Below are 16,016 nucleotides of genomic sequence, written 5' to 3' on the forward strand. Positions count from 1 at the left end.
AGTGTTTTGAATTAGCAATTCATACTACTGTGTTCTTAGCATACAAATAAAGCATGAGTAAATGACAAGGGGGAAAACAATCAAAATAAATATGCTATGATTAAGAATAAAATTTATTTGTTTTCTAACTAAAAATTTAGCTACAATCGTAGAGTTTCAAAAAGCAAACTGAAAAATGTTAATTCCCCCCCCCCTTTTATTTTTTTTTTTTTAGGAAAACCTCGCTATGCTGAGACCTGGGATTTTCACGTGACAGCTTCCACTTTTCTCCAGTTTGAGCTGAGCATGGGCTGCACCAAGCCTTTCAGTGACTCCCATGGTGTTCAACTCCAATATTCCCTAAACAATGGGAGAGACTGGCATCTTGTCACTGAAGAATGTGTTCCTCCAACTATTGGCTGTCTGCATTACACAGAAAGTTCAATTTACACCTCGGAAAGATTCCAGAATTGGAAGCGAGTCACTGTCTACCTTCCACTCTCTACCATGTGAGAATTATCATGTTGGCTACATGTCAGAACTTTAAGCTGCACTCATCTAATTTGAAAAAAAAGGGGGGGGCTCCCTGGGGAAATCTATGAATCTTTCTTGATAATTACATATGGAATATGCTCGGTGGGTGGGGGACAGAGGGGAGTACAGCACTTTAGATTGCATTACTAAATGGATTTAAATGTAATGCAATCAACTAAAGGATTTTGAAAATTCCACTTCCACAAGCCTTCCTGTTGACAAGGATGACTGCAGACTGAACGTTCCTTTTAATGCCAAGTTATAATCAAAAGCAAAAGTACAAATAAGTATTGCCCATATCCCAGACTGACACTTAACTTATCTCTCTCCCCTACATAGTAAAACACAACATAGGGGAAAACAGACTTAATCTCTTTTTAGTCTCTCTGATATCAATCACTTCTTAAAGTCTAAAGACCTTCAAGAGACAACTCTGTTTCTTTTTTTCTCTCTTCACATATATTCTAGACTATTACTAATCACTTAGCACAATTCCTGGCATTTAGTAGGTGCTTAATAAATGCTTACTGACTGACTGACCAACTACCCCTAGCTAATGATATTGTTTCTGGCCATTGGTACCCATTCCCAGAGTACAGGTCCATGGGCATCTTTTGGTTTAGGATACTGGTGGGTACAGGTGCATCCATCAGTCAAGGTGAAGAAATAAATGACCAAAGCTGAACCTTTTATTATTAAATTTGAAATCTTTCCTGATTTCATCCATGGTGTAAGACTGAAATATTAACAAGGCTTTAATTCCAGAGATGTTAACAATGACCCTAATAAGTGGTATAAGATTTAAATGTGATGTCATATTCTTAATATTTCATCAAAGAGAACTTTTCACCTAACCTGGCACATCATCTAGTAGTACTACCAAACCTGAAAGTGACCACAGCATAGGAAATAATGCCTCTGTCCATAATGACAGGTAGTGTGCTCCTGCTGGCAAGATGATTTCATAACATTAAGAATCATGGGTTCCTTATTTCTGTGTCAGTGTCAAGACAGTCTGATTTTCAGCGTGACATAGAATCAAAACCTGTTCCACAGAATTCCAGAGTTGGAAGAAGCCTTAAAAATCATCTCTTTCAACTACTTCACTTTACTCATGAGGAAAATGGAATGTAGAGTGGTGACATGACTTTCTCAGAGCTGTACAACTACTTACTAGCAAAGGAGGGGTAGAACCCAGGTCTGCTGACTCTCAGCTCAGGACTTTTTTCTTTTCTGCTTCTCTAGCTCCAAAACATGGTATAGTGTACAGGACAAAGAATTTTGAGTCAAAGGGCCTAGGTACTTCACTGTGTACTACCTTGGTGACATTAGGCAAGTCTGTTCACCTGTCTAAAACTAAGTTCCTCATCTGTAAATATAGGGGGTTGAACTCATTGGCATCTAATGTCCTTTCCAGCTCTAAATCTATAATCTCCCAATCCCATGATCATAGATAAATTATGTAAAGTTGAAATCCAAATGAGCAAGTATCTATTTGCGAAAGAGTCAGCTGCCTGCTTTTTCATGTTCTGCTACCTCTGGGAATTTGGATTACAATCTTGAGAACACAGACCTTTTATCCAGCACCTTGATTAGGAAATAATGTGTTTTTATCAATATCACACACAACTCAGTGGTTTGGTATATAGTATACTAGTATAATTATTATGATTCTTCAGGACACTAATTACAGACAGGTAATAGTTATAGGTATAAAACTTTATTCCAGAACCCAGCTCTGTGTGGCTTAGGAAGTGTCTTATTTAGACATTTCTTGGATGTGGGTCTCTTTGTCTAGCATCCTGAGTACACAGTCTTCCCTACCCAACTCCTCCTTAGCCTGGTTTCTTGTAAGTCTGGTCTGATAAGATCTTCCTTGTTGTTGTTGAGTCATTGTCATGGCTGACTCTTCATGACCTTATTTGGAGTTTTCTTGGCAAAAATACTGGAGTAGTTTGTGTTTTCCTTCAACTCATTTTACAGATGAGGAAACTGAGACAAGCAGGGTTAAGTGACTCGTCCAGGGCCATACAACTAGTTAGCGTCTAAGGCTGCATTTGAACTCAGGTCTTTTTGACTCTCTAGGTCTGACTCTCTATCCACTGCAACATCTTACTGCCTTCCTACTTTACTCCTACTTCCTCCAATCCAGCCCAGAGCTCCTCTGGTCATTGAAGAAGCAGAATCTCTTCCGTGTGATTCTATAAACCTTACCCTGCAGTTTTAAGATGAACAATAAATTGTACTATAGAAGACCTTTTGAAACTAGATCATAGTACATTTATGGTTTCATCATTGTCTTCCCTCTTTGGTTTTAGAGATCCTGTTATATATATAATATATACTCTCTCTCTCTCTCTCTCTCTCTCTCTCTCTCTCTCTCTCTCTGTATGTATGTATGTATGTATATATATATATATATATATGTATATGATGATGCAACCAAACACTGTATGTTCAGACTAACTTTTCATGTCTCTGATTCTTCATTATCTGCCATATTCCTGTCTCTATCTTTTTAACACATTTATGTATCTTCCTGCTCCCTCCTCTTAACTAGTTACTGTTCAGCCTATTCAAAACCTAGTATCTCCTAAATCCACTCTACCATTTCTGAAGGAACCCTAGCTAATAAAATAAAATATTTTTCTTACTTAAGTAGGACAGTTCCAAGTATATGACCCCTCAGCAAATGAGGATAGCCCTTCATTCCCCAGTTCACACCTGCCTGGGAAGTGATTAACCAAGAGAGACGTCTCCACTTAGGCTAATAACAACACGAAGAGTAGTTAACATCCATATAGTACTTACTATGTGCAAGGTACTGCGCCGAGTACTTTACAGTTATTATCCCATCCTTAGGAGTTAGGTGCTATAATGATCCCCATCTTTCAGAGGAGAATACTGAGGCTAGCAGGGGTCAAGTGGCTTGCCCAGCGTCACACAGATAGGAAGTGTCTGAGGAGGGTGCCTTTGCAGCGGAGGTCCTCCATCCCTGGGACACATTCCCTTCTCACCTCTGCCTCCTAGACTCCCTTATTTCCTTCTAAATTAAACTGCTTCTACATGAAATCTTCCCTGATTGATCCATCCAGCCCCTAGTTCTTTCACCTTCCATAATTACCTTCCATCTATTTTATACATATTTATATATGTATGTGTTGTCTCCCCCCATAGAATATGAGTTCCTTGAGAACAAGGACTGTTTCCTTTTGGTTTTCTATCCCCAGTGCCTCGCATTGTGCCTGGCACATAATAGATACTTAATAAATGGTCATTGGTTGATTGATTGATAATATGGCAACCAATAAAGCAAAGGCAACCTTTAACTGGCAGTTAGGTGGCTTAATGGATAGAGCTACTGGACCTAGAGTCAGGAAGACCTGAGTTCAATTTCAGCTTCAGACACTAACTGGGCAAGTCACTTAACTACTGTTTAAGTAGGAAATGGCCAACCACAACAGGATCTTTGCCAGGAAAACCCCAGGGACAGCATTAGTGTCCACAGGGTCACAAAGAGTTGAATGCAACTCAGTGACAAAATGACAATCCTAGACTGCGTGGAGAGGCAGAGTATCCAGTGCTAGGGAGTGTCTGGTCAGATTTGACTGTAGACCCAGCACTCTATCCACTGCACCAGCTAGCTGCCTTCTATCATCGTACCATCTGCATTTTAAGGAGGATCATATGGGAGAGAAGCTAAAGTTGTTGTGCTTGGGTAAAAATTATAAAAGAGAAAATATCCTGCTTTCCCCATGCCCTTCCAATGGAGCCAACATATATTTCCTTAGCACCTACTACAGGCACATTTTAAGTTAAATAACTTTGTGGAATTTAAGGAACCTGCCTCTTACAATATTATTTCTCTGAGAAGGTATCTTGTGAGTTCCAATCCAACTTACAAATGAATTTCTGCAACATAATTGAGAGGACGGTCTGTGTTTGTTTAGAGTAGTTCCATCCCTGGTCATTGCTTATCTCTTAAGAATGCTCGCATGTGTTTCTGGAAAAGACTAGATGAAGAAACTGAAATCTTCCCTTTACATTTCATATGTGCTATATAAGTTTCACTTGACATAACTCTGATGAAATATAGAAAAAAATTTCTCCCAGTTCTTAAGGAGATTACTTCCAATCAGGACAATTAAAACTAGGGAAGGTAGCAAGTTAAAGAGAGAGCTATGTTAAAGTCATGTGTATAACTTTCATTAGACTAAATGACCACCACTTTTCTTTGCCTAGCTCTCCCAGGACAAGGTTCAGATGGATTCAGTCAAACTATACACCTGGTGCTGATTCCTGGGCTATTGATAATGTTGTGCTAGCCTCTGGATGTCCTTGGATGTGCTCAGGACATGGAATCTGTGAGTTGGGACGCTGTGTGTAAGTAGTCAAAAATATTTTTCTTCCCATTGCAAAAGCCAAATTCAGTCATTTTAATATTGACTTTTTCTCAGCAATAATGCTTTTTTCCTAATCATTTTTTCCTTAGGTGTGACAGGGGCTTTGGTGGGCCTTATTGTGTTCCTATTGCTTCTTTACCTTCAGTCCTTAAAGATGATTTCAATGCTAATTTACATCCCGATCTTTGGCCTGAAGTCTACGGAGCAGAGAGAGGAAACCTGAATGGAGAAACCATTAAATCTGGAACTTCGCTCATCTTTAAAGGGGTCAGATAAGATTATAGTTATGCATTTTAATATTTTAATGTTTTTAATAATGACTTTTTCCTTCTCCATTCACAAGAGTGTGTTTTTTTAATTATAGTGTGTATTACTTTTCACGTCATTATCCTTTTCTGCCCTGGGCCAAGTTTTCCTTTGTGTTAAATGCATTCATTTTTTATAAGGATGTAAACATGATACTTTTCTTTGTTTTCAGCTATCAGAACTTTCACATTCTCCACTAGAGAAAAATAATATATTTTTGGTTTTTAATATAGATTATCTCCTGGGATATAACATTTTATATGTGACCATATATTTAATTTATAATGCAAATTATTTTTCTTGTGAAAGTTCTCTGGGTTTTATTTTATTTGTTTGTTTACTTGGAAGAGAGGAATTTTCTCAGAATGGAGTGTCTTGTAGGTTCACGTTAGGAAGGTAGTTTCAGGTCAAGAAGAAACACGTTCAAATCCAGCCTTAGAAACTGACTTAGCTGTATGACCCTGGGCCAGTCACTTAACCTTCATTTTCCTTGGTTTCCTCATCCATAAAATGAAGATAATAGGAGTCCCAGGGTTGTGAGAATAAACTATGGTATTTGTAAGATGCTTTGCAACCTTAAAGCACTATTTGAATGGTAGAATTATTATTATTATTATTTCAGAAATGAAGGAAAACCTAATATCTAAGCCATGTTCTATGAAATTTTAAAATCTTATTATGTATCTGTGTTTCAACAAAACTGTCTGATTATTGTGTTGTCTTTGTGTGAGGCACTTTTGTTAACCTCGTAAGACTTCCTCCTTGAACCCTTGCTGTATCTGATATTTCTCAGCATGTGGAAAGCTGTTAATCAAGGTGTGCAAATGAAATCTTTAAAAAAAAACTTCCAAATTCTGTACTCCCTTAGATGATTAACACCTACAACTTAGAAAATGAGACACCCTAGAACTTTTTCAATTACAGGAAGTACATGGCTATAATAATCATTGTTTGTGTCCAGAATTCTTCCAAGGTGTTTAATGATGAAAAGGAAACATGTTTGACACCCTGGGATGTAAAAATCCCTAAGGGCCAAGTAGGAGAGAAGGATGTGTTTAAAAGTGAAAACTGCTGTTATATTTTCAGTCTTGCTAACAAAGCTTTCAATTAACATTTCCAGTGAGCAATTTCTGTTTTTCTTTGTGAAGAAATTGACAAGAAAAAAATGGAAACTTCTGTTTTTTTCACAATCTGAATCTTTTCACTTCTTTAAAAACCAAAGTGAAGAAGGATAAACTTTCACTATTTTTCCTTCAACAATCCATGTATAAAAACAACCAAGCATTTTCCATATAAATTATATTATCAGCTTTGTAGGATTTAGTGAGGGCTACAAATGTGGTCTCCCTGTGCTCCATATATAGAGACAGAAATGTGTTTTTTAATGTATTCTTTAAGAATGAAATGATCGTTTAATTTCTTTTTGCTTTTAATAGTGGTATATTAAAACAACCAATTTTTTTGCTTATGTTTGAACCAAATGAGTTCACCACATATAGGTTGTCCCAAAATTCTTAGTGCTTATTAGCATAATATAGCACTAAGACTTTGGGGATAAACTGTATAATATATAAGAAAAAGAAACTTACTCACAGGGAGCAGCATATGCCCTCTATTAATGTCCTAATTTGGGAGAGGCGAATCTAGTTGGTAATATTTAATCAGGGACTGATTTCATATTTCACTGGTATAGGGAACTCATAGTTTGGAAACTCCATTGATACTGATGAACAACATATTTGTAATTCACAGGCCTAGAGGTAATGATAAAAAATGATATCTTTCATTTACATAATACTCTCAAGTTTACTGAGTTCTTTCCTTAAAACAATTAGCTGGTAACACAAATGTTACCCTCATTTTATAGAATAAGAAAATGAGGTTCAGGAAATTATATGGCTTGCCTATGGTCACAGAAGTAGAAAGTTTGCCTATGAAGCAATGATGTGACTAATGCTACCAAGATGGAAAAGCTCTTAGTATGACCCAACAACAGACTTTGGAAAGATAGCCCCACATGAAGATTGGTTTATCCCCCATAGTTCATGAAGGTTGTTCATTCAGTTGTGAAAGTCAAAATCTGTGAATGTCAGCATAAAGTACAACATATAATGGTGCCTAAGGAACTGGAAAGATACCAGGACCAGCTTAAATTGTGGTAGAGAAGCACTGTGACAAAATGGAAAGAAGGTTGGCTTGAGAGTCCGAGAACCTGTGTTCACATCCTACTTCTGCCACTTACTACATGTGTGATCCTAGATAAGTCCCTTAACTTCTCGGGACTTCAGTTCCTTATCACAAATTATGACCTCTAAGGTCCCTTCAGGCTCTCAATCTATGACCCTCTAATCCTACTTTCAGAAAATACATGATATAATCCATTGCACTATAGTACAAAGAAGGTTCTTTCTCTAGCATAGTAAGTTGCTAATTTTTTACAAAATTAATGCCTTGAAACTGACCCTTAAAATGGATCCTTATAAGACAAATCATAATGTTCAATGTGATAACTGAAGATTATGTTACCGATGACTGCATCATATTAGACATAACCAAATACATTACAAAGGCCAACACATAATAGCCACCAAAAAGTAAGCACTATCCTGCCATCTTATCATAGTGTAGGGGTAACTCTAGGTTCCTTAAGACTACGGCCAGTGAACGTAAGTTTTGATAGGTTCCAATAATCCCCAAAACAGGCTATGTCTTCTATCCGAGGAACAGCCTAGCTAAGTATAGAGAAACTCATCACCAAAAAGTTGGCTACTAGTTGGTTGATTAATTTGGGGCCATGGCAACTCTGGAAATAATAAAAAATAGAAAACAGCCCTCAGTCTTGTATCATATTCTTTTAATTTCTCAGTGACAGTGCAGGAGAGGTAGATAAAGAGGATGTTAGGTAGTGAGAATCGCACAGATCTTAGACCCTCTATAAACAATAACTTAACTCTTGGTACCTAATATGAAATGTTTGTCTATTTAAAAAAAAGTGAGTGTACTGTAAGAGTAATTGAACCACCCCTACACTGACATTCTCACTACCAATTAAACCAAAAAGACATAAGGAAGCTGTAAACGGAAAGTCAGGTTCTCCTTAAAGCAGTGAATAAAAGAAGTTGGCAGAATTAGTTTTAACATGTACCCAAGATAGTAATAAATGTCATTTCATGGCACATGTCATCTCACCCCGCAGTACTCTGAAGGAAAGAAAGCAAAGAGATCACAATGAGGTTCATTTCAGCTTATACACTACCTTTTATTGTAGAAAAGCAGAGAAATTCTATGAAGAACTTAACAAGATCCTGCCAGTTAAGTCAAAATCTACCCTCATTCTCTGTGACTTTTACACAAAGGAGAGCAAAAGGCAAAAAAAAAAATTCAAAAATTTTTAAAAAATACTTAGGTTTGATAATCTGGCTCAGGGTCAGGAAATGAAAGAGGTCATCAGCTTATGAATTACTCAGAATCTGTAAGCCTCTACCTTAGGAATACTTTTTTTAAAGAGACAGATACATTAAAAATCTGATGTTCAAAATACATAGGGAATTGATATAACTCTGTGTGACTAAAGGTCATTTCACCCTCCAACAGATAAGTGGTCAAAGATATGAGTAGCTTTCAAGAGAAAAAAATTCTGTTATCTACAACCAATGAAAAATATTTTATATTACTAATAATAAGATAAAGTCAAACTAAAACAATTCTGAGGCACCTCACATTGGCAAAAATGGTGTAAAAAAAGTTTTTTAATTCAGTGTTATTATGCTTCAAGGAATATATTGAGTAGGAAGAACTCAGAGAAACTTGGGAAGGCTAATATGAACTGATGCAGAAAAAAGAAAGCAAAAACAATGTATATAATTGCTTCAGTAATGAGAAGGAATGCAACAATGAAAGGCCACCCAGTTCAAGCCAGACACAATGGACAGTGATTGCAAATAACAAAAGTTAAAACTTTGTTATTTTTTATTGGTAAATAATAAACTACAAAATGGCAAATTGCATATACCATCAGTCACAATCACCATAGCAAACTGTTTTGCTTAACTTTTTTTTTAAACCAGAAAGTATTATGGGGTGGATATTTATTTGGAAGCAAGTGATATGTCAAAGTATATTATATTTTTTTTAAATACCAGAGTCAGAATACTCCAGGTACACGCAAAAATGAAATTGCATCTTGACTGAAAATAGCTATTATTATGAATTATTTTAAAATCAATCTGTGCAGTTAAATCAATCTGCAATCTTTTGTTTAGTACCTATTTATTAGGCACTGTGCTAGGCATTAGGAGTACAAAAACCAAAAATACTGCTTTTAAGGTGCTTGTTAATGTTGTTTAGTTGTTTTACTTGTGTCCAACTCTCTTATGACCCCATTTTGTCAAAGATTTTGGAGTGGTTTGCCATTTCCTCCAACTCATTTTATAGATGAGGAAACTGAGGCAAACAGGGTTAAGTGATTTGCACAGGATCACATGGCTACTAAATGAGACCAGATTTGAACTTGGGAGGATGAGTCTTCCTGACTTTGGGCTGGCACTCTATCCATTGTGCCACCTAGTGCCCTTAAGGTGTCTACAATCTTTTATTGACTGGTCAAAACCAAATTAGAAGAAGAAATGTTGTGTGGGATTAAAGCAGCTCCAAGCCCAGAAACCACTAAGGACATAAGTTTAGGACAAAAGTTCTTGTGCAGCCCCTTAGAGGGAAGAATAATGAAAGATTATGAACACTGTTGCTTCATGAAATAACAAGAAACATGCAGAAAACTTGGTGTGACAGACAGCCAAGCTGCATCATTCTGAAAGTCTTGATAGATGAAACTGGAAGTCAGGAAGACTCATCCTCCTAAATTCAAATCTGGTCTTGGATGCTTAGAAGTTGAGTGACCCTGTGCAGGTCACTTAACCCTATTTGTCTCAGTTTCCTCATCTGTAAAATGAGCTGGAGAAGAAAATGGCAAACCCCTCCAGGATCTTTGACAAGAAAACCCAAAATAACCATGAAGAGCACTTCAGGACAGTCTCATTTGCTAGTATTTGTATCTCCAGCATATAGCATTGTGCCTGGCACACAGTAAGCATTTAATAAATGCTTAATTTATCTATCTAACTAGAGAAGACAGGAAGGCAACGAGCTTCTATTAAATGTAGATTATTTGTCAGGTACTTTGCAAATATCTCATTTGATTCTCATAAAATCCCATGAGGTAGGTGTTTTTGTTACCCCAATTTAACAGTTGAGGAAAGTAAGGCAGAGACTGACTTGACAAGAGTCACACAGCTATTAAGTGTCTGAGGTCATATTTGAACTGAGGTCTTCTTGACTCCATGTCCAGCCCTCTCTCCACCGCTAAATTATCCATCTATCCTATAAAACCCATAGCAGTGATATACCATGCCTCCCATGAAGGTCACCATTTTGCAAAAATGTTATCAGAAAGTACTTATTTAGCTAGCAGAAAAACAGTGAAAATACGCCTTTAATCTAAACCACTGAAGAGCCTCTTAGTGTAGTAGTTGTGGCTAGAAAACTATAGATTAGACAGAATAAAGAATTTGGGGTTTTGTATAAAGATTACATAATTACATTACTCCCATTATTTAGAGTTTGTATAGTAGGATACAGTTTTGTCGGTTGTCACAACTATCCCATGGACCTGCGAAGAAATCAACCTTTAGCACTGTCAGGCCCAGGTAACCAAAAATAGTAAATTAGCTGAAAAATTACTAGAGCTAATTTAATCTCTTTCTGGTAGTCCAAAACTTCCCTGCATGAATTACTGAAGCCTAGGCATTAGGATTTAACCATAATTATGCCTTATTTAACTTGAAGAAGTAGGAGTTTATTCAGTCAGCCAGAATGTGTGCCCCAGGGGTTGTCTGAATGAGCCAAAGCATAGTACTTAGTTTGTAGGAATTCTTGGAACCCTGGGAAAAAAAGTTACCTTATTAGCTTTAGGCATCCAGCAGAAGTACTTGGCACACTTCCCTTCTCCTAGCATGTTACTCCTTTCACATCTAGCTGTGTTCAAGAATTTATGCTCAGATATTCCTGCAGATAATAATAGTAGCTCAAATTCAGATAGTGCCTTAAGGTTTGCAAAACACTTTCTATATATCATTAATTCTTTTAAAGTTCATAGCAGCCTTTGATGTGGGCACTAGTATTAACCCTATTTTATGGATGTTTTTGTATTGCGTTATGAAATTCATAGAAAGTAGGTGATTTTTCACTGAGACAACAGATTTATTTTATTTGAATTAAAGGAAATTGTAGCCAGTATGAGAAGAATTTTATGGACCCCCAAAAAAGTCCCACTTATCCAGATAAAATGGTGGAAATCAATATTTATTGAATTTGTCATTTACTGCATGTTTGGGGATTCTTAATCTTTTTAGGACCTCTTTAGTATATCTTTAAGTAAATCAACTTGCAGGAAAGTAATATAGAAAGTGACATAAGATTATTTATCCTATATGTTTCTGTTTTCAGGAAGGACTACGGATGCTCATTTCCAGGGACCTAGATTGTTCTAATAGCTTATATGTCCAGTTTTCACTTAGATTTATTGCAAAAGGTAAGCAGTATGTCTTTACGTCTTTCCCTAAAAAACTGTCCATTAAACAGTTCCTTCTCTCAGTAAGAATGAAGGGATCTGTAGCCAATACAACATCACTAGGGTTTCTAATTTTCTAATTAACCTAACAAAGGTTAATTGATTATTTTAATTATTTTAATATTTAATTATGTAATAATTTAATATTTAAATAAATTTAAATTTATTTTTATAATTACATAATATATAATATAATGTAACATAATATTATACAATATATAATATAATAAATGATTTATTATTAATTAACATTTAATTGATAATAAAAATGATTAATTATTTTAATATTAATTTTATATGCCAGTTTAACTATAAGTGACTTTTAGCATGTAACATGTTCTTCCTCTACCAAATGAGAATCAGATGTAGTTTTTTCCAAGAATGATCTGAACTGTAACGATAATTCTAGCTCTACTGTAGCTAATTTTGCCATCATTTCCATATGTTTTTCCATTGACTGTTTCTATTTTGAAGAATTTTTTAAATTTACTTTAAAATATATCTTGGACAGTATTTCTTAAGCTATTTTAAACAAATTCCTTCTGAATTTTTCCAAAAATCTTCCCTATTCTGATTTTTCCCATAATAATTTTTCATGTTAATGAATTAGACCCTGTGAAATATTATGGTACCTTTTTTCATTTCACCTTCTCATCCATAGGCTCCTGTGAGGATAGGGATCAGACTTTATCTAAACTTTGTATCTCCCCGGTGCCTTCCAGGTGCTCTATGTCCAGCATGTAAAGGAGTTGGCCTAGAATTCTAAAGTTCTTCTAGCTATAAATTATATGAGCTAGGGGAACAACTTTCTCTATCACAGAATATGGGTAAACATTTTGAAAATGGTTGCTGTCCTTCCAGTGAGCCAAAAGACTTTGGACTTTTTGTTTGTTTTTGCTTAAGTAAGCTTTTGTGTGTGGTTGTTGTGTGTTTTTGGTCATGTACTTACTGCTCTTTCAGCATTCTGTGGCCTGTACTTTGGAATAGCTGATTCATAAAGAGAAACTTACCTACCAAGAATTTGAAGGATTGTCTTGGTTTTGAAATGTGTGTGTGTGTGTGTGTGTGTGTGTGTGTGTGTTGTGGGGGTAGGGGGGAATGTCAGTGTAAGGGGGAAATTTCCTGCGTTGGTGCAAAAACAGTTAGCTTGGTCTATGCGGCTTCTCCTCTGCTATGACAAATTAATGCCTGTGTCCTCTTCATTCTAGGTACCCCAGAGAGATCGCACTCCATTTTATTACAGTATTCCATCAGTGGAGGCATCATTTGGCACTTGATGGATGAGTTTTATTTCACTCAAACAACCAGTGTCCTCTTTATTAATGTTCCTCTACCATACACTGCACAAACCAATGCCACACGTTTCCGGCTCTGGCAACCCTACAATAATGGTAAACATACACGTTTTTTCCTGTGATCATAAACTGACTGAGACATATTTATTTTTGTTAAGATAAGGATATAAGCCTCAAACTAAATGAGAGTGTTTTATGCACAGATCATTAACTCTTTAGTATGGCTGAAGTGATTTGGATTTTAAAATATAATATCTTTGCACAATTCTCATTCATTGTTTCAAAAGCTTTGGTTTCCCTTCATGAGATGAATATGGCTCTGGTAAACGCCAATGAAGAACCCATAGAGACGTATTCTAAAATATGGACTTCTGTTGCACTAAAATGTTGCTTCTCAGCACTGTTCACTTGTATCTCAATTTTTGATGAAATAATTATGTATGAATATGAGTATTTTTTCAAAGTGTAGAATTTCATTCAAAACATGGAACAATATTGTAGGCACATAGTTTAATAGCGTAGGAAGTACTGAGACTAAGTATTGCAAGTTGCCTGCGTTAAATCACATCCTACTTAGCATTCTCTTGCTTCTTCAGTGAGATGTCACTGAAAGAAATACAGTTTAATGCGGGTTTGAAATGGTGGTTTAAAATGCTCCTGAAAATTGATGGTATTTTCCTGCTTTGCTTCTATTGTCCATTTTATAATACATTTCACTTTTTCATTGCCTTCAAATTATGAAAACAAAATTTTATTACACAGGCTTCTGGAAAGGTAAATAGTCCAGAATGGTAGAGAAGGTATTAAAGTATCATCAGTAAAATGGAATCTCTTCTTCATCTGATTTTTATAAGAAATGAGTTTAGAATTAACGCAGTCATCTAAGAAATTAGATTTCAAATAGAAGAATGTCCAGGATACTTAACCTTTTTTTTGTGTCATGGTCCCCTTTGGCAGTTTGGTGAAGTCTATGGATCAGTTGTCAGAATAATGTCATTGAATGGTTACTATAAAGGAAACCAAGAAAGTTGAAATAATTTTTGATAACTAAATTCAAAGACCCCATTATCTAGAACAATGGTATCAAACTGAAATAGGAAAGAGAGTCACTGATCTGTACAGGATCAGTGTAAAGGATCCCTGTGAGCTATATATTGACTAATCTCTAAAATGGGATGTTATCTATGTCCTATCGTATTTTTACTTATTTCATTAAATATTTCCCAATTTCATTTGTCTGATTGGATGGCACTGGGAAATGGCCTTCGAGCTGCGTATTTGACACCTCTGATCTAGAGTATTAAATCTATTAGCAGAAGCAAAGAGTCCATGAAAAATTTATTAAAGATATTCTTTATAGCCATCTTGACATGCTTGACAAGAATACCACAGGATGAGAGAGTATGGATGGCTTGTAATTTGCAATAGGGAAAGGAATGCCCACATTAACAAGATCAAGAATCCACCAGGTTATCGGAGTTTCACACACTTAAACAGTTCTGACAGAGGATCCAAAGATTAAAACAAGTTTTAGGGAAAAAAAAGTTTCATGTAAAATGAAGGAATTTTCTTCTGTGTAATTTTCTATAGTACTCTAATTAAAGATACTATTTCCACATGCCAGCAGACTATTAGCCTAGTTGGTTAAAACATGATGTTGATGAGCCTCATCATGGGTGACTCTACTAATTATCTGATCTCATTTCCTGTGATCATAAAATATATATTCTTAAATTTATTTAGTAATTTTACAAAAATAGGTATTGATCACTAGAAGCCCAAGAAAATGTGGGTGAACAACTCAAAAGTCATGTAGTCCTACTGTTGGTGGGCCAATAACATCATTTTTTTAAAAGAAAGACTTTTTTTTTAAATGTGTTTTCTATTACAGGAATTCTGAAATTAGAGTCTTTTTTTTGCTATGTCAACTAAGATGATTATAAGATTTCTTAACATATTTTGCTTATAGTCACTGTCAACAAACGGTCATGCCTTTTTTTTTTTAATTCTGGAAGCATATGTTTAAATTTACTGAAGGCAAAACTAAATTTTCACTTTTGAAATTTTTCTTCATCTGAAAATCATTTAGGCAAGAAAGAAGAAATTTGGATTGTTGATGACTTTATTATTGATGGCAATAATATAAACAATCCTGTGATCCTCCTGGACACCTTTGACTTTGGACCCAAAGAAGATAATTGGTTTTTCTATCCTGGTGGTAACATTGGCCTTTATTGCCCATACTCTTCAAAGGGGGCACCGTAAGTATTTATTTTAAAAACTTGGAAGTTTTAAAAATCATTTCTCCATATAAATTGATTTTCCCCCTCTCCTTTTTTTTTATTTAGTCCAACCTCTAATCTCATGAATGTAGGGAACTGTGGTTGTGGAAACTCTCCTTGCTGTTGCAAATCAGGAACTCATCGGTAATTTATGGTCTTAGAAACTTGCCTGGGGCCCTGAATGTTAAGTGACTTACCCATAATGACACGACTAACGTATGTCAGAGGCAAGATTAGAGCCCATGTGTCTATGACTTGAACTATACCACATCACCTCTTGTAGAAATTAATCTTCTATTGTAAATATATGGATACCCTGTTTGTTTTCTTTCCTGATAGTGAGGAAGATTCAGCTATGGTATTTGTTTCAAATGAAATTGGTGAGCACTCCATTACAACTCGGGATCTGAACGTGAATGAGAACACAATTATCCAATTTGAGGTATTCTACTTTCTTCCATTGTAATTTGAGAAGGGTGCATCTACAAAAAAGAAAAAATCACAAATAATTCCATATAATATGACCAAAACTTTTTGTGCAAGGATGTATCAGGTATTGGAGGTCTGTTTTGGTGGTTTGTTGTTGGTTTTT

At 35.7% G+C, this 16,016-nt stretch overlaps 1 protein-coding gene across 2 annotated transcripts in view; it reads left to right on the plus strand.

The window, feature by feature from the left end:
• Nucleotides 1–16,016, plus strand: part of RELN (reelin) — a 553,318-nt gene that overhangs the window by 451,147 nt on the left and 86,155 nt on the right. Inside the window, exons 34-41 of one of the 2 annotated variants that reach the window (XM_072653135.1) lie at nt 215–488; nt 4,756–4,896; nt 5,006–5,183; nt 11,724–11,808; nt 13,056–13,238; nt 15,232–15,403; nt 15,491–15,568; nt 15,764–15,866. In XM_072653135.1, coding sequence (XP_072509236.1) covers nt 215–488; nt 4,756–4,896; nt 5,006–5,183; nt 11,724–11,808; nt 13,056–13,238; nt 15,232–15,403; nt 15,491–15,568; nt 15,764–15,866 — 1,214 coding nt within the window. The remainder of the gene's footprint in view (nt 1–214; nt 489–4,755; nt 4,897–5,005; nt 5,184–11,723; nt 11,809–13,055; nt 13,239–15,231; nt 15,404–15,490; nt 15,569–15,763; nt 15,867–16,016) is intronic. The other variant, XM_072653136.1, reaches the window with a different exon arrangement.

This window comes from Notamacropus eugenii, chromosome 3, assembly GCF_028372415.1.
Source record: "Notamacropus eugenii isolate mMacEug1 chromosome 3, mMacEug1.pri_v2, whole genome shotgun sequence".
In the NCBI taxonomy this organism is placed as follows: Eukaryota; Metazoa; Chordata; class Mammalia; order Diprotodontia; family Macropodidae; genus Notamacropus; species Notamacropus eugenii.